Source organism: Rattus norvegicus, chromosome 20 (genome assembly GCF_036323735.1).
Source record: "Rattus norvegicus strain BN/NHsdMcwi chromosome 20, GRCr8, whole genome shotgun sequence".
Taxonomy (NCBI): domain Eukaryota; kingdom Metazoa; phylum Chordata; class Mammalia; order Rodentia; family Muridae; genus Rattus; species Rattus norvegicus.
Window position 1 is genome coordinate 3,547,018 of NC_086038.1, and position 17,838 is coordinate 3,564,855.

Sequence of the window (17,838 nt, forward strand, 5' to 3'; positions counted from 1 at the left end):
TGGATCAAAAGTTATTGTGTTGTGTGTTCTTTCGTGTGGAGATTTAAGTTCAAGAGAGTGTGTGGTGGCTAGACTTGCTAACCCACCATGAAGCTGGGGTGTGTATTTCTGGCATAGTAGCAGCCTGCTTTGGGAACTAGATGGGTAGAGAGAGGCTGCCAGGCTCAGAAAGTAGCCATCAGCAGTTTGATACGGGATGGAGCAGAGCAGGTGAGACGCTTTGCTGACTGAGATGAATGTCTACCAGGTATCTTGGGACACTACGGTGCCTGATCTAGTGCAGGGTAAGAGACAGCATTTCTTATAATTTTACAGCAACAAGCTGTAAAGAGGGTTGTGGCTCCAAGGCAAGGGAAGAGCAGGGTTGTGCTGCAGGAGAAGGTGGTGAACGCAGGGAACAGTGTAGGGCCCTTGTGCACCTCTGTGTTAGTGAGGGTTTCCATTGCTGTGATAAGACCCCATGACCAAAAGCAACCGGAGGAAGAACGTATTTATTTCCGTTTCCACTTCCACATCACAGTCCATCATTGAAGAGATTCAGGGCAGGATCTTGAGGCAGGACTCTAGAGGTAGGAGCTGAAGCAGAGACCATGAGAACCATCGCTAACTACCTCGTTCCTCATGGCAGCTCAACCTGTTCTCTTGTACAATCCATGACCACCAGCCAGGATTACCTCCAGTGGGCTGAGCCCTTCCATATTCATCGTTAATAATAATTTTCAAAATGCCTCATAGACTTTCCTAAAGGCGGCCCTGGATGGAGGCTTTTTCTCTTCTCAGGATCCTCTTCCCAAATCTGTCTTGGTTTGTGTCAGGTTGACAAAATGCAGACAGCATGGCTTCCTGGTGCAGGGTCGCCCAGTGAGAGCTGAGGGAGGAGAATGTGGATGAGCTCCTCCCCCTGACCTACCCTCTGGATGGAGGACCCAAGGTAAACCAGTTGGAATGCAAAGAAGGGGGATTCCCACCTCATCCCTGCCCCTCAGGCCTGAGGACTTGTCTGTCCCCTGCCTGTTGGATGCTGCTGCTGACATAATCACAGGAGAGACTGATAAAGTCAGAGCATGTGGGGGGAGGGGAGAAATAGGGACATTTTCTCCCTCAGAGCAGGTCAATCTGATTGTGGAGGGACTGAGGAGAGGTAGGATAGATAGATAGATAGATAGATATAGATACATACAGAGACAGATATACATACATACATATATGCATACATACATATGTACATACATGCATATATGCACACATATGTACATGCATGCATACATGCATACCAGCACATGGGACACACGGACAGACTGACTGACAGACAGTATTAAAAGAGGAATGAGAAGAAGCGCCCTTCCACTCTTTGGACGTTTACAATTTCCGTCTTTGCTCAGACTTCATGCAGCCTCAGGGCCTGCTCCACCAGACACTGCACAGCTGGGCAAACATTCAGGGTGACCCTGGGACGCTTCTTAGAGTTCTTGCATGGATCAGAGGGCTAAGGGATGTTGCAAAGATCACACCACAGAACAGGCTTCATGTGAGAGATTTATTGGGGGTGGGCAGTGGGTGGAAGAGAAAAAGAGCCGCCTGCGAAGACCTGGGCAGGATAAGGGTGCACTACTTGTGGCCACAGGTGATGATGTGGCTTCTGACACTGAGGGTCTGAGAGCAGGCTGGTTCTGGAACGTGGGTGGTTGTTGGTTACAGACATCCCTTCCTCTTATTTACTCTGTACGGTGAGAAAATAGGAAGGGGTGACCCATGAGGCCTCACAGGGTCATCGTGCTCTTTAGACTGCCTCCTGCTCTCTGGCAATATCTCCGAGGACCCAAGAAAGCTGGGAAGCTGGGGAGGTTCAAAAACAGCAGACTGTCCCCTCACTGTCCAGGCTCTGCAGGGCCATCTGCAGCTGAAGAATGCAGACTCATCTTTAAGTTGAACCATCATGGGGCAGGTGCTTTGAAGCTGTGTGGCACCCGGATTTTGAGGAAACACCTGGAGCTAGTATTTCCCTGAAGCACATCTGTATAGATAAGGATCAGAAGGTAAAGGTAAGGAGATTAGAAGAAATTTGTTCCTTAGGTGATCATTTGAAACTTTTAGGCCCATTAGTTGGGGGTGGGGCATTCCAAGACCTCAGAGAGGAGGAGGAAACACCACCCTTGGGAATAAACTGAATAGGCAGGAGACGAAACAGGCTGTTTATCAACGGTATTTATCTGGAAACCATTTGACTCATGAGAGGTGGATTCAGATAGATTCTTCAAAGATTAGAAGATATTTTAAGTTTACAAGATTAGATAAATTTTAGACATGCTAACATACCACTGTGTTCTGTACTGGATGTCACATTGTAGAAAAGGCAGCAGTCTCACGCCTTTGAGTTGTAGTAAAAGCATGGGGACCCCAAAATGACTTGGCGTTAAAACAATGAGCACTCTTTCCTCTCTCCAGAACACTGGGTGTGTACAGGTTGGACTGGCATTTTTTAGCTCAGTGAGAAGCACTTTTAAGTCTGTACTTGGAAGTATAGCATACCATAGGAAATTCATAATCTTGAGTTTGTGACTGTAATAGAAATCGCAGTTTATCATAGTTAGATCAATAACTCACCGAAACTCCATTGATGAATGTTAAATTCTGAGCTTTCTAGGTCTTAATATAAAAATAGCATAGAGGGGGTTGGGCATTTAGCTCAGTGGTAGAGCACTTGCCTAGCAAGCGCAAGGCCCTGGGTACGGTCCCCAGCTCCGAAAAAAAAAAGAAAAAAAAATAGCATAGAGAAGGAAGAAATGGGAAACGTTTTTGTTTTTACATACACCTTAAATAACTTTCCTATACCTTTACAAATTGCATTTGCACACCTTAAAACACCTCCTTAGAGGTTGGGGATTTAGCTCAGTGGTAGAGCACTTGCCTAGCAAGCACAAGGCCCTGGGTTCGGTCCCCAGCTCTGAAAAAAAGAACCAAAAAAAAAAAAAAAAAAAAACAAACAAACAAACAAAAAAAAAAAAAAAACCACCTCCTTAAACCTTTATAAATTGCAGTTTAAGCACTTTTTCAGACCTTTATAAGTCACATCCACCGATCTCAAAGCACAATTTTAAGAGTCTTGCAACTTAAGCTTTCATATCCTCAGAACCTACATAAACTTCACAGTTTTTTTATCCAATTATTGACCACAAGACGTGGGTGGTTACTGAGAGCAATCATTGTAAAACAACTTCCTTTACAAAAAGGGAGAGTAAAAGGTGACATTGAAATCTGTTGCGTGGATTTATCTCTTCTTAGAATCTCGCAACAATGTGATCAGTGTCTGGACACAGTAGCAACTCTAGGAAAGTGGCCTATGATGTTTACACAGGGAGAGAACTGAGGAGCACCTGAAGCCCGTGTTGTTGCTTGCGGTTCAACTGACAAAACTCTCCCTAGTCAACACCATCAGAGCAGAGCAAAGCATGAATTTCACCTGAGTAAGCAGGAAGTACAGACCAAGCAGCTTCCAAATCTCTTAAAAGTGACAGAGGGTTGGGGATTTGGCTCAGTCATAGAGCGCTTGCCTGGGAAGCGCAAGGCCTTGGGTTCGGTCCCCAGCTCTGAGAAAAAAAAAAAAAAAGTGACAGACTTCTCCCTTACCTGGACAATCACTGAAGGTTCCACTGTGGGAGTCTTCATTTCAGTGCAGGCAGAGGACCCAGGGCAGCATCAGTTTTCCAACGTCTTGAATGCCATATTCAGCAGATCTCTGAAAAGTTTTGAGGGCTGTAATAGTAAGGATATCTGACCTGAACAAACTTCCCTAGTTTTTTTTTTTTTTTGTTCTTTTTTTCGGAACTGGGGACCTAACCCAGGGCCTTGCTCTTCCTAGGCAAGCGCTCTACCACTGAGCTAAATCCCCAACCCCCAAACTTCCCTAGTTTTTAGTAACTTGTTTTGTGCTTAACTTTGGAAACATACACAGGAGCTTAATAAACCATGTTCCTGTTCTTGACGTGCATTGTTAAGTGTGGGTAACTTTCCTAAGATTCAGATTTTGCAACTTTGTCTCTGTTAAGTTTAAGCCTTTGTAATTTGAGGTGAAGCTCCTTTATCATCCAAATAAACCATAAATGCCCTAACCTTTGGTCCATAAGAGACTGGTATCTTGCCTTTATAGCATACCATTATAGGTTACCACAGTTTTTCTATGACTCAGATTTCCAATAGCTAAAGCCCAACAAAGTGAACAAGGACACAAAGCTACACAAATGTCATGGTGACGCTGAATGTATAACGTATCATTCAGTATACCTTATTTGTTATCAAATATAACTGGTTGAGAGATGGCTCAGAAGTGAAGAGCACTGGCTGCTCTTCCCCAGGTCTTGAGTTCAAATCCCAACAACCACATCGAAGGCACAATGGTCTGTAACTGTGGTTCCAGGAGTCTGTCACAATCACAAAGGCATGAATGCATATAATGCTCTTATAACCTAAAATTTTAGAATGAAATGACTACCTTATTCATCCAGCGTGTGTTGTGCTTATCTACACTTTATAGCAGCTTGGTGCTCAGCAGTTAACAAAGGCGGAGGAGTTTAGACACACATCTTAAACCAGCTTTTGATAAGCCAAGTAGACATTCAAAACCTTAAATTTTTATAATTACATACACTATATTCCAAACCAGAGTTGAGTCAAAAATATAGTACGTTGTAACAAATGTAACCATAAATTGTTATCTTCATACAAAAATGTATGCCAATCAGAAATCCTTGAGTCTGGTTGGTGTTTCTTTAGTCTACAAAGAGATACAATGATACACAGAAAGCTCACTAGAACAAAAAAATTTTACAGTTATTGTTCTGTGGTCATCTGAAGATGATCCTGAACTCACAGGGCGTGTACTCTTTAACCATAGTAAAGATGACTGCCAGTCATATGGAAGCATATATTTTGATGAGGTCATCAGCCAACATGGACCTGGTTTCTATCTTAAAACATCTGAAAGTGTTTTAGAAAAAAACTTTAGAAAGTGAGTAGAACCAGAAGAGAAGGCAGCTGGGGAGCCACAGCCTCTCGGGTTTGGGCCTTACCTTGCTATGACCCTGCCCCACAACAGGGCTCAAGCCTCAGAGTGACCCTGGCTCAAGTCCCACCCAAACGGAGCACTTACAGACACCACAGACACAGTTGCTTCATTCTTAGGTTTTTTAAAGATTTATTTATTATATATGAGTGCACTGTCACTGTCTTCAGACGCACCAGAAGAAAGCCTCAGATCCCATTACAGATGGTTGTGAGCCACCATGTGGTTGCTGGGATTTGAACTCAGGACCTCTGGAAGAGCAGTCAGTGCTCTTAACCACTGAGCCATCTCTCCAGCCCCCTCATTCTTAGTTTTGTTAAAAAACAAAAACAAAAACAAACAGACAAACAACTCTGATAAATCAGGACTAGGTTTAGGAGTGGTGGTGACGCAGAGAGAGGCATGGAGAGGGTGGGCTGAGGTGTCAGGGGTGGGGCAGTAGTGTTTCCTCCCTGACCCCTGCGTCCTCTTCTACAACAGACTGCACAATCCAGAATGGGTGATTCCTCTACCGTGTCTGCTCAACTGAAGAAAAAAAGTTACAACAAGACACAAAATGGGAAACAGAGACACACACACACACACACACACACACACACACACACACACACACATACCCAGGAAGCTGACCCTCTCCCTCCACCTGTAATTACATGGCTCAGGGCTGACGTGGGTATTGAGAATTGAACTTGGGAATTCCTGGAAGAACAAAAGTGCTTATAACCTCTGAGCCACCTCCTCAGCCCAGAAACCTCACCCTTGAAGTTTTTAAATGTATGCACGTCTGGTTTGTGCATTGTGTCATGTGTATGCAGTGCACTCTCACGACAGTGTGTTGAATGACCTGGGCCCAGTCACATGGATAGGTGCTGTGAACTCAATGTGTGTCCTCAAAGGTGCTGGTCCCACCCGGCCCGGGAGGGGGCAGCGGGCATCAAGGGGGCGGCTCCTCCCGTGGCCCTGTTCAGTGCTGCGCAGCCTCCAGCAACTTGACAAAGTTTGGGGGGCTGCAGTCCCCGCGGAGCTCTGTGTGTGTTTGCTGGGACCATGTCCTCTCTTTGTCCCTGGGCATCTGAATTCTCCATCATTTCTTTATTGTAGACCTAGTCAGTTCCTGGTGGGCAGCAGCAAGAGGGTGGGGTCGTAGCCCAAGGCCTGTTGGTGCTTCTGGCCCAGGGGTGGCATAGTTGCTCAGGTGGGGACTGTTTGTACCTCTCCAGGAGGGTGGCACACGCCACAGGCCTGGGAAGGTGATAGCTTTGTGCACTGTCTTGAGGGCTATCATGGGAAAGATCCACACAGACTCTGAGATCGTCTGTGTTGTCCTCTAAGTGGCTGTCACAGCTCCTTTGAGAGTGGAGGGCCTGTAACACTTGCACCCATGTGTCGAGGCAGGGGTGGACCTGGTTCCAAAACAGACCTTGTCATGTCCATGTGACCCAGACCCTTCCCACTGCCCTCTGCCCCACCTCTGTATGGAGTTTCCAGAGCAGTGGTTCTCAACCTTGGTGAGACCCTTTAATACAGTTCTTCATGGTAACCCCGACCATAAAATTATTTTCATTGTTACTTCGTAACTATAACTTTGCCACTGTTAAGAATAGTAATAGAAACATCTGTGTTTTCTGATGGTCTTAAGCAACCCCTGTGAAAGGGTGCTTTGGCCCTCAAAGGGGTCATGACCCACATGTTCTAGAGTGAAGAAACATCCTTGACCAAGTTCTTTGATTTTCGGGACAGGGTTTCTCTGTGTAGCCCCAAGTGTCCTGGAATTCACTCTGTAGACCAGGCTGGCCTCAAACTCAGAGATCCTCCTAGTCAAGGGCTAGGACTAAAGGTGTGAACCACCATCACCTGGAACCTTGACCAAGTCTTAAACAAAAGCCAGGCTGGTTTGTAGACCTGCAGTCCTGGTTAATTGGGAGCCCGAGGCACTGGTGGGAAAGGCTGCATCAGTTACAGAATAAGCCCAAGGTCAGCCTAGACCCTGTCCTGAAAGTAAAGAGCTGGGACATAGGTGAGTGGCAGGAAGCAGTCCCCATGTCCCATCTACAGCATGGGAGGAAATTTCAGGTGAAAGAAGCTGTCAGGAAAAGAAAGGGTAATTTGAGGTTGTTTCCTTTACCCTATATATCCCAGGACCTTGGCTATACCAGGCCGGGGGACCCTAAGCTCACCGAGACCTGGCCCTGGGAATCCATGCTGCTTTCTCACTTGTCACAACTTTCCCACCTACTCCACCATTCCCTCCAGGTGCCAGTCCTGGGGCTCCCAGGATCCTGGATTCACCTCATAGCCCTCGGTGTTCTGGAACTTGCTATGTGGTCCAAGAATACAGAGGTCCGCCCTCCTGAGGGCTGGGATTAAAGGCATTTAATCCTAAAGAAACCCGGAACCCTTTCATGGGGTGGGTCCCATGAAACTCAGCTGGTGTGCAGCTCAGTGAGGACAGGGTCAGGAGGTGGGGAGCTCATATCACGGGCGACAGCAACAACAAAAGAAAGAGAAACTAACGCTCCGATACGGGGACTGTGCAGGGGATATCCGGTTCCTTACTGTGGCCCTTGTTCAGTGTGACCCGGACAGCTTCGGGGACTTTGGAAGCCTCAGACCTTCAAGCAGTTCCTGCAGTCTGGAGGGACTTTTGGCACAGTCCAGTCAGTCCCCAGGACTCTTGGGAGCTGCGATACCGCTCATAGCCGCCAGGCGGCAGCAGAACACACGAGTAGGGGCCTGTCCAACTCTGGATCACCTAAGTGGCTGTGAGCTTTGAAAGCTGGGGAAGGCTCTTCATACTGAAGCAGCCAGGAATTTCCCCTTCAGCCCCAAATCCTCTATTTTGCGGTTTTCACGGGTCCTTATGATCTTCGGGCTGAAACACAGATTGCAACTCTGGCTCCTCCCTTGATTCTTACTCAACACCACACTCTCCAGTCACAGTGACATAACACACACACACACACACACACACACACACACACACCTACCTACCTACCTGACACTTGGCATGCTGAGGTGAGGCAGGAGGATCGAGAATTCAAGTTCCAGACAGGAGAAATGACTCAGAGGTTGAGAGCACCAACTGCTTTTCCACAGGTCCTCAGTTGAATGCTCAGGAATCTGGCGCACTCTTGTGGCAGTCCGGCATGTGTGCAGGCAAAACGTGTACATAATAAAAAAATCTTAAACAGAGAATTCAAGGTCACCCTGAGCTACAAGACATAACAACACAAACAGCATAATTGGGCGAACACACAGGCTGCATAGACCAGTAACATCAGGGGCCACTCTGTAAGGGGAGTTGTGTCGATTTTTCCCTTCCATTGCTGAATCTCCAAGACCAGTGTATAAATCTAGTGCAGGGAACCCTAGAGCCCTGCAGTAGGGTTGGTAGGTGTTCCTCCATGCGGTAATGTCCCCAATATTGTTCAAGGATCTCTTTTGTTAAGGAAATCTTATTTCCCTCCGTTTCTTTTTTGTTCTTTAAAAAAAATTTTATGTATAAGGGTATTTTGCTCCATGTATCTCTGTGTGCCACGTGCATGGAGCACCCCAGGCGGCCAGCAGAGGGCGCTCTATCCCTTCTGAGGCTGGAGTTACAAGTCGGTGAGAGCTGGGAACTGAACCCAGGTCCTGTGGAACAGCAGTAAGCATTCTTCACCTCTGAACAACCTCTCCAGCTCCATAATTTACTCAGCGTATTTTTATGCCTTGGCTCTGTGATTCTTTTCTCTGCAGCACAGGGCCTCACTCAGGTATCAGCCACCCAACTACCCTGCAGAGACGGTCTGTACAGGAGAAGCCCTGGGTTCCTCAGGGTCACAGAGTCCAAGAGAAGGAGCTTCCCAATCTGTCCCCACAGTGTTCAGTCTGATGTCCTCCAGCACCAAGCAAGGATTGGTAACATAACTCACACATGGATCCTTCCAGATGCCCTGTGTGGGCTTCGAGTTTTCAAAACCTACTTTAATAAGCTTACTTAAATGTTTTAACCTCTCTTCTAGCCCACCACCCACCAGAGGTAGAAGAGAGGAAAGGGTAACAGGGCAAAGGAAGATGGGCACCTGTCTAGAAATAGTTCTTTGGGGTGAATCCAATCTGCGTCATCAGGATACCAGCACTAGAGCTCACACGGGTCAGCATTGGCAGTTCAATCCAGAAGCAACTTTGAGGCTCTACCCATCGGCCTGAGTCTGCAGAAGCAGGAGGAAGCTGCTGGAACACCACAGCTTTGGTTTGTTTCTCTCTACAAAGTCATGACAAACGATCGGGGAAGAAGGCATCAGCATCATCAGTGAAGAGCGGCTTCAGCAAAGTCCAACGACGACCCACAAAGAGTGGCAAGGGGAACCAAAGCCACACAGTGTCGTCCGTGGTCTGTTGGGTTATATCTAGACCCTTTCCCAACACCACGAGTTCTCTCAAGAGGTCATCTCTCAAGGTATACCAAAACATCCCATGCCCCTTTCCAGACAGCTTCCAGAAAACACCACGTGTCTGCTGCAACAAAAACATCCTCTCATAAGAAAGTTTCCAGAAGAACATCTCAGGACACAACCGCATCTCCAAAGAAACCAGAAATTTCCATTTCAAGCCTGGTTCTCCTAGATTAGGTCTTCAGATCAGTTGACTGTGCTGTCAAAGTCTGTCTGTCTTCTTTCTTTTCTTTTAAGATTTATTTATTTATTCTATATAAGTACACTGTAGCTGTCTTCAGACACATCAGAAGAAGGCATCAGATCTCATTACAGATGGTTGTGAGCCACCATGTGGTTGCTGGGAATTGAACTGAGGACCTCTGGAAGAGCAGTCAGTGCTCTTAACTGCTGAGCCATCTCTCCAGCCCCATATGATGTCTTTCTGAGGCAGACACAGGTGAGAGAATATTTTGCTGAAGCAGAGACGTGATATTTTGAGAGAATAAATGTGAGTCTACAGGCAAAACCCTGGCATTGGTTCCCCTGTGCACTGCCTTGCTGATTGTGGGTGGTGTCATCACCCAGGTGTAGGCGGGTACAAAATAGAACGAGGCCTGTCATTGGACGAGAAGGAAGTTTGGGTGGGAGAAAAGTTTGAGGGAAGAGGAGGAGACTGGATCTGGAGGAGAGAAACTGCTGAGAGAACATGGAGGCTGGCATTAAGATTCCACTCTGGTTGGGGATTTAGCTCAGAGGTAGAGCGCTTGCCTAGCAAGCGCAAGGCCCTGGGTTCGATCCCCAGCTCCGAAAAAAAGAAAAGAAAAAAAAAAAAAAGATTCCACTCTGTGGGGCTGGAGAGATGGCTCAATAGTTAAGAGCCTGATTCCTCTGCCAGAGGTCCTGAGTTCAATTCCCAGCAACCACATGGTGGCTCACAACCGTCTGTAACACAATCTGATGCTCTCTTCTGCTGTGTCTGAAGAGAGTGACAGGGTACTCATATAAAATAAAAAAAAACTTTAAAAAAAAAGATACCACTCTGTGTATTTACAGGTTGTTATGAATGTTCTTAAGGGATAGATGTGTACAGGGCTTTATATGTTTAGGTGGGCAATTATATCTTATCAATTGGATCAGAGGTTATTGTGTTGTGTGTTCTTTCATGTTGCGATTTAAGTTTAAGAGAGTGTGTGGCAGCTAGACACACTGGGCCGCCACTGAATTGGGATGTGTGTTTGTGGCAAGATATCTACCAGCTATCTTGGGGCACTGTGTGCCGGATCTAGCAGGGGTAAAAGACAGCATTTGAGTTTTTATACTTTTACAACAACAGCTGATCTTTGCTTGTTGTGACTTTGTAGAGAAAAAATGCACCAAAGAACTTCTTGTGGTATACAGGGGATTCTTGCCTTCCATTGACTTGTGCCAATTGGGCAGAGCCTCGTGGTTTCTTCTGGATTGAGGTGCTACTGCTGCTCCCAGTGTGGTATTTGTTGAGTGCACTGGACTGTGGCTGCTGATTCCTGTTTAATAGTTTGCTAGTGGACCTGACTGCTCATATCCTGACAACAAAGATTGGAATCACCCCAAGGAACTATTTCTAAACAAATCCATGTCCCACTTCACCCTATTAGCCTTTCTTTCCCACTACCTCTGGTGGGTGGTGAGCTAGATGGGAGGTTGAAGTATTAAAGAAACCATATTAAAGAAGTTTTTTAAAAATCCAAGCCTACAGGCCCTGAAGTCAGAGACCTGGCTATAAACACACACACACACACACACACACACACACACACACACAATCTTAAACAATCTTAAATAATAATAGCTCAAAGAGTGGTAGATGTGCAACTTTTAATCCCAGCAAAGGCAGAGGCAGAGGCAGCATGATTTATGTTTGAGGCCAGCCTGGTCTACATAGTAAGTTCCAGGACAGTCAGGGCTACTACATACGGAAACCCTGTCTTGGAAAACCAAAAATTAAAAACCAATAGCTCTCTGCCCTGCTCCACTCACCTGCACTCTGGTCGCCTTGCCTTTTGCCCTCCAGCTCTGGACACAACCTGTTCTTTGTTATTCCCTTACATTGTATCACATGCATCTTTCCACTACAGTGCTTGCTCCAGGAAACCAGCAACACCATATTCTTCGTACTGTATCTTAGAAACAGAACTTAGATCTCAAATCTGGAATAGACACTGTGGGCTGATAACAATGGACACAGTTGTGTCACCTGATTGAGGAGTGCATTTCCTCCAGGCCAGACAGAGACAGCGACAGCAGACCAAGGAGAGCATCCATCCATGGTCAGCTCGGTGAACTCTGGGCAACCTGGTTACTCACGGGAGCCTGTGTGAGTCGGGAGATAATCACTGAACAGCCCTGCCCAGTGTGAGTATCCACTCATAACAGCTACATCACTGTAAGCCTCTGCATGGCTCCCAGCAGCTCCACTCAAGATTCCCCCCAACACCTCCAGGAAGTGCTACTGATTCAACCCTGACAGGAACCTGCTACATTGTGTAAGCTCAGTGAATCTGTAACTTCTTCTGTTTCCTGGGCTCATCAGCTTCCTCCAGGCTCCAGCAGGGAATGGTTCAGTCTAGAGGAGAAACTCATGCAGTCACCTCCAGCTTCTGCAGTGGCTCCGATTATTAATGCAACCTCCAGCCAAAGGCTGTGAATGCAGCTCCCTGTCCCCTCACACTGAGGTCAGCATCACCTGAGCTTTCCCCTCAGCAGAGCCCTCCCTTCCTCTCCCCACCTGCCTTTCTGTCTTTGACTCATGACCTATTTATTATCCATTAATACAACATTTATTGTGCATGAGTGTTTGTCTGCTGGGTCTGGGGAAGTCGTCATCCTTCACAAGATGAAGATGGCTGCATCATGACAGAGATTATCACCAAGTTGGTATTCACACATCTCAGTTAAGGCTCCTGGAACTCTTGGCTGGAAATCACAAAGCTAGAAGAGTATCCTTCAAGGGTCAGAATCCGTAACAAAGGAATTTCCTTCTCACAAATTCCCATAATGTAGTTTTGAAAAGATTTATTAATCTTGTCTATGAACTTTTTTTTCTGTATTTATTTGTACCATTCGTGAGCCTGATCTCCACAGGGCACTGGATGCTCTTGGGCAGGAGTTATGGATGGCTGTGAGCAACCATATGCGTGCTGGGATCGAGACATCACCTGCATTAGCACCAAGTGCTCTCAACCCCTGGGCTATCTCCAATTCCTGGACTAGTTTCTAAAATAAACATAAATCTAAAGTAGACTCATCCCATCAACCCTGAAGCTTCTCTAGAGGCAGCACCAGGACCCCCAGAGGCAGGGAAGGACAGGGGCATGGGCACAGCACAGATCCAACAGGGCCAGATCTGAGATGAGAGCCTGTGGATCCCTCCTCTGTGTGGATCCTGCAATCCGGGGTCAGCTGGGGAAAGATGGGAAAGATGGGGAGAACCTGAACGGAGGGCCCTGGAAGGAGGCAGGAGCTCAGGAGAGCTTAGTTCTTCTGTGTAGCTCATAGTATCCCGAGAGCACAGCCCTTGTAGAGTCTGGTAGGATAAGAGTGGAAAAACACCTCCTACTCCTGTCACACTTGGCATCCATGGGGAGAGCAAGACAGGAAGCACCCACAGGAAAAGAATAGGCCCAGTCCTCCACACAAAGAAAAACACAGGAAATAAACACAGAAGACAAAGCCACAGTTAGGACAGCAGCCTGGGCTGCTCATCATCCTGGGGACAGGACAAGGATCTGGCACCCTGTGACCCTGTGATCACAGACGTGTGCTTCATAATGATGAAAAGAATAGAGTACAGAGATGACACCGCCAAGGAGTGACCCCCAAAGATGACAACACACTGAGCTCCACCTGGGCACAGCCCTGTCCACACTCAGCTCCCACAGCCCCACCCTGTCCCACCAGACACACACAGCTTAGTGACACAGATTCTGGAAGGTTCTCCACCTGCCATTTATTTAAAAGAAAACAAAACAAAAACAAAAAACAACCTCTAAGTATTCTCAATCCAGTAATTTAAAAAGCAATCAACACTGTGTCAAGTATGTGAACAGTCAAGTTCACACTCAGATTCTTATTCTCAGTGTAGAAGTGAGGAGTTGCAGTTCAAAGCACCACTGAGTGATAGGATGCAGCTGTCCCCAGCCCCCAACCCCAGGCTGGACCAGCAAGGTTGAATGTGGAAGGGAATGCAGGCAGTGCAGGGACAGGGTCCTGAAGTGCAGGGCAGGCTGGGCTCCACAGTTCTTCACGCTGAAGCCATAGAATCACAGGGAACATCAGACACTGGTGTCTAAAGAGAACTGAGGGCTCTGGATGTCACAGGAGAGACCTGAACACATCGTCTGTCACTCAGTCCACTTCAGGCAGCTGTCTTCATGCTAGAGAATGAGAGTCACAAACCGTCACTGTGAGGACAACAGCACAACAACCCTCCACTCACAGGGGATACTGGGAGTCCCTGAAACCCAGTCATGTCCACATTGTCCCTCCCCAGTCAGACCCCATAGTGTCACCTTTACAATCTGGGAGAGACACATTAGAGCTCTGGCAGCTGTCCCTGTCTAGGGTAAAAGAAAACATGTATATGTTTAATCTATACACGTTTATGTTTCCGTATATGTACATAAACGTATGTATGGATTAATATCATGGTACAACTCAGGCCCCCAGAAGATTTCTCTGGAGGAGCTACTATGGATTCCCAGAGCTCCCCACATCTCCAGCTTCACTCCAATACCCTCAGGGACACTCCTGCCCCCACACTAACCTGGAGCAGGGGCGTAGTCTCCTTTCCCACCTGTGAGAAGAAAAGCTGTGAGAGCTCAAGGAAGACCTTGACAGGAGAAAGTTTCCAGAACTGACAGAGGACCCAGTTGGAGACACCAGCAATGCTGGGTGTGGCCATGTTCCCCATTAATGAGCAGAGCGCTCTTTTAAAGGAATCTGAGGGGAAACAGACCCTGCCCTTTCCTACCTGTGTTTCTCTTCCTCACAACAGCCAACACAGCTCCAATGATCACAGCTCCAATGATGGCCACAGCAGAGATGGCTCCAAGGACAACATAAATGACATTGAATTCCATGTTGGAGTTGGTGGATGGAGGGGCCTCTGGGAAGGACAGGTACAGGAAATGAAGGTGGAGGTCATGACCCCAGCCCTCAGCCCTGACCAGTTCAGAGTCTGCAGAAGGATCCAGCTTTTCCTGACCCCAGATCTGCACCCACACCCTCCTTACCCCATCTCAAGGTGAGAGGCTCAGGCAGCCCCTCATGCTCCATGTGGCATGTGTAATTCTGCTCCTTCCCAAGAGGCACCACCACAGCTGCCCACTTCTGGAAGGTTCCATCCCCTGCAGGCCTGGTCTCCACAAGCTCCATGTCCTGGGTCAGGTCCTCCCCATTCAACTGCCAGGTCAGGGTGATGTCAGCAGGGTAGAAGCCCAGGGCCCAGCACCTCAGGGTGACATCACCTTCAGGTCTGGGGTGAAGGGTCACATGTGCCTTTGGGGGATCTGTGTGGAAGATTTAAGAAATCACACAGTTAACAAGACAAACTGAAATGTACACAGGACACAGTTAAATCAATGATGACACTGAACTGTGTGTGTCTGACACTTCAACTGTCATCAACTAGAGAGCTGCAGGGAGAGCTGGTCCCCTCAGCACAGAACTGCACACTTTCCTGAGAGACTCAGAAGCTAAGAGGGAATCCACATGAGCCAGTGGGTCAACATGGCCGTCCTTATGTGATGTTCTATAGCATGAGGTGGGTGGTCATAGAACGGAAGAGGGAATGGAAAATAATTGATTTAATATGTGTTTGCAGACAAACACTGCCTGGAAGCAAAATGATGCTTTCAAAAAAAAAAAAAAAAAAAAAGAAAGAAAGAAAGAAAGAAAGAAAGAAAGAAAGAAAGAAAGAAAAGGAAAAAAGAAAGAAAAAAGAAATCCCACAATTTATATTTCTCCAGGGTACCCCACAAGGGCTCATGGGACCATTCTCCACTGTAGGAAGAGAGAGAAATGGGGTGTGGAAGAGAGGCAAACCCCACATTCAGAGATGGATCTGTGAGAATGTGTTCTTTGGAAAGTTGTAGAAACTGGGGGAACCAGCCTAGTGAATTTGAGTCCATGTCTCCTATGAGGTAGAGGAGACCTCTGGTCCTGAGGTGTAAGGGCTGACACACTCAGCAGGACAGGAGTCAGTGTCCTCAGAGAGTGGGTGTGGGCAGAGAACCTGGCCTGGGAGAGGCCATGGCTGACAGCAGGGAGCCCCTGCTGTTAAGTGGGGGAAATTCTCTCCTTTCCTCCTGAGAGGGACTCAGAACTCTCCAGGGAGAAGGCTGAGCCCTGGGAGAGGCAGTGCAGTCACTGTGATGGGGGATTCAGGAGACCCAGGGACACTGTCTCCCCTCTGAGACAGGGGCATCACCCTTCTTAGGGTTTCTTCTTCCCCAGGACTGAGCCCCAGCCCGAAGGCAGGGAGACGAGAAGCCCCCGGACCTCGCACCTGAGCGCAGCAGCGTCTCCTTCCCGAGTTCCAGGTATCTGCGGAGCGACTCCACACACTCTCCTTCCAGATTGGCCCTGCGTTTCTCTGCATAACGAGCCCGCTCCCACTTGTTTCGGGTCATCTGCGCCACCACGTCCGCCGCCGCCCACGTTTTCAGGTCTTCGTTCAGGGCGATGTAATCGCGGCCGTCGTAGGCGAACTGATCATACCCGCGGAGGAGCCTCCCGTCCGACCCCACGTCACAGCCAAACATCAACTGGAGTGTGTGAGAGTCTGGGGGACCCCGCGGTCAGACTCGGCCCCTCCTATTCCCCGCCCACCTGCTCGCCCGGCCCCTGCTCCCGCCCACCTGCGCCCCCGCCCACCCCTGGACTCCTCAAAACGGAAACCGAAACACGCCCTGGTCGGTTCTGCTCCCGAACCCTCAGATTTGGGATCCCGGACGTCTCCGATCTCTGTGGGGTCGCTGAGGGGTAGTGACCTCAGGCCGGGGGTCACTCACCGCCCTCGCTCTGGTTGTAGTAGCCAAGCAGGGTCCTCAGGTTCACTCGGAAAGTCTGCTCCTTTTCCTTGGCTCCCTGCGTCTCCCGCTCCCAATACTCCGGCCTCTGCCGCTCCATCCACCGCACCCGCGGCTCGTATCTCGGATTCTCCGCGTCACTGTCGAAGCGCACGAACTCCGTGTCGTCCACATAGCCGACTTCCATGAACCGGGGCTCCCCGAGGCCCGGCCGGGACACGGCGGTTTTGAAATACCGCAGCGAGTGTGAGCCTGGGGGCGGCGCGCGGATGAGATCCTTACCTCCTCCCGGGACCCCGGGCGGGTGTGGGGGCCGGGCGGGGAGCAGGGCGTGGGGCTCCGGACTGGGGTGGAGAAGCGGCGGAGGGTCTGTTGTGCGAAGCAGGGACTTGGCTTCCCCGGTGCCGCCCCCGCCCCTCCCCGCAGAGGCCATTTCCCTCCGGACCCCGCACTCACCAGCGCGGGTCTGGGTCCGGGCCAAGGCGGCCGCCAGCAGCAGGAGCAGCAAGGGCGGCGCAGTCACCCCCATCCGAGATCCCGGACGCGTGTGAGACAGCCTACTGGGACTTTACAACCAACCCAAGATCGCGCTACCCAGTGGGAGGTCAAAGCGAATCAGATCGCTAGGAGCTGTAAAGAGGGTTGTGGCTCCAGGGCAAGAGGACGCTAGGGTTGTGCTGCAGGAGAACTCAGGGAGCAGAGTAGGACCCTTGTGCACCTCTGTGTTAGGGTTTCCATTGCTGTGATAAGACCCCATGACCAAAAGCAACTTGAGGAAGAAAGGATTTTTTTCAGTTTCCACTTCCACATCACAGTCCATCATTGAAGAGATTCAGGGCAGGATCTTGAGGCAGGACTCTAGAGGTAGGAGCTGAAGCAGAGACCATGAGAACCATTGCTAACTACCTTGTTCCTCGTGGCAGCTCAACCTGTTTTCTTGTACATTCCACGACCGCCAGCCAGGATTACCTCCAGTGGGCTGAGCCCTTCCATATTCATCGTTAATAATAATTTTCAAAATGCCTCATAGACTTTCCTAAAGGCGGCCCTGGATGGAGGCATTTTCTCTACTCAGGATCCTCTTCCCAAATCCCTATCGGTTTGTGTCAGGTTGACAAAATGTAAACAGCATGGCTTCCTGGTGCAGGGTCGCCCAGTGAGAGCTGAGGGAGGAGAATGTGGATGAGCTCCTCCACCTGACCTACCCTCTGGATGGAGGACCCAAGGTAAAAACCAGTTGGAATGCAAAGAAGGGGTGGGTTCCCACCTCATCCCTGCCCCTCAGTCCTGAGGA

General features: G+C 48.7%; 1 protein-coding gene and 1 pseudogene across 9 annotated transcripts; both read right to left on the reverse strand.

Moving 5' to 3' along the window:
* Positions 6,140-6,599, reverse strand: Sacm2l-ps3 (Sacm2l-ps3 pseudogene; annotated as a pseudogene).
* On the reverse strand, positions 13,438-17,411 carry RT1-CE1 (RT1 class I, locus1). Of its 9 annotated transcripts, none has more exons than XM_039098654.2 (8): positions 17,001-17,411; positions 16,527-16,796; positions 16,022-16,297; positions 14,748-15,023; positions 14,486-14,620; positions 14,279-14,308; positions 14,025-14,072; positions 13,438-13,889 (listed from the first exon to the last, which is right to left on the reverse strand). In XM_039098654.2, the coding sequence occupies exons 1-8, from the start codon at positions 17,071-17,073 to the stop codon at positions 13,885-13,887; spliced, it is 1,113 nt and encodes a 370-aa protein (XP_038954582.1). In that variant the 5' UTR covers positions 17,074-17,411; the 3' UTR covers positions 13,438-13,884. The 9 variants fall into 9 exon arrangements, with proteins under 9 accessions (XP_038954582.1, XP_063135170.1, XP_063135173.1 ...); XM_063279100.1 differs by having other exon boundaries at positions 14,519-14,620; positions 17,001-17,149; XM_063279103.1 differs by having other exon boundaries at positions 16,527-16,684; positions 17,001-17,103.
* Between the last annotated feature and the right edge of the window lie 427 nt (positions 17,412-17,838).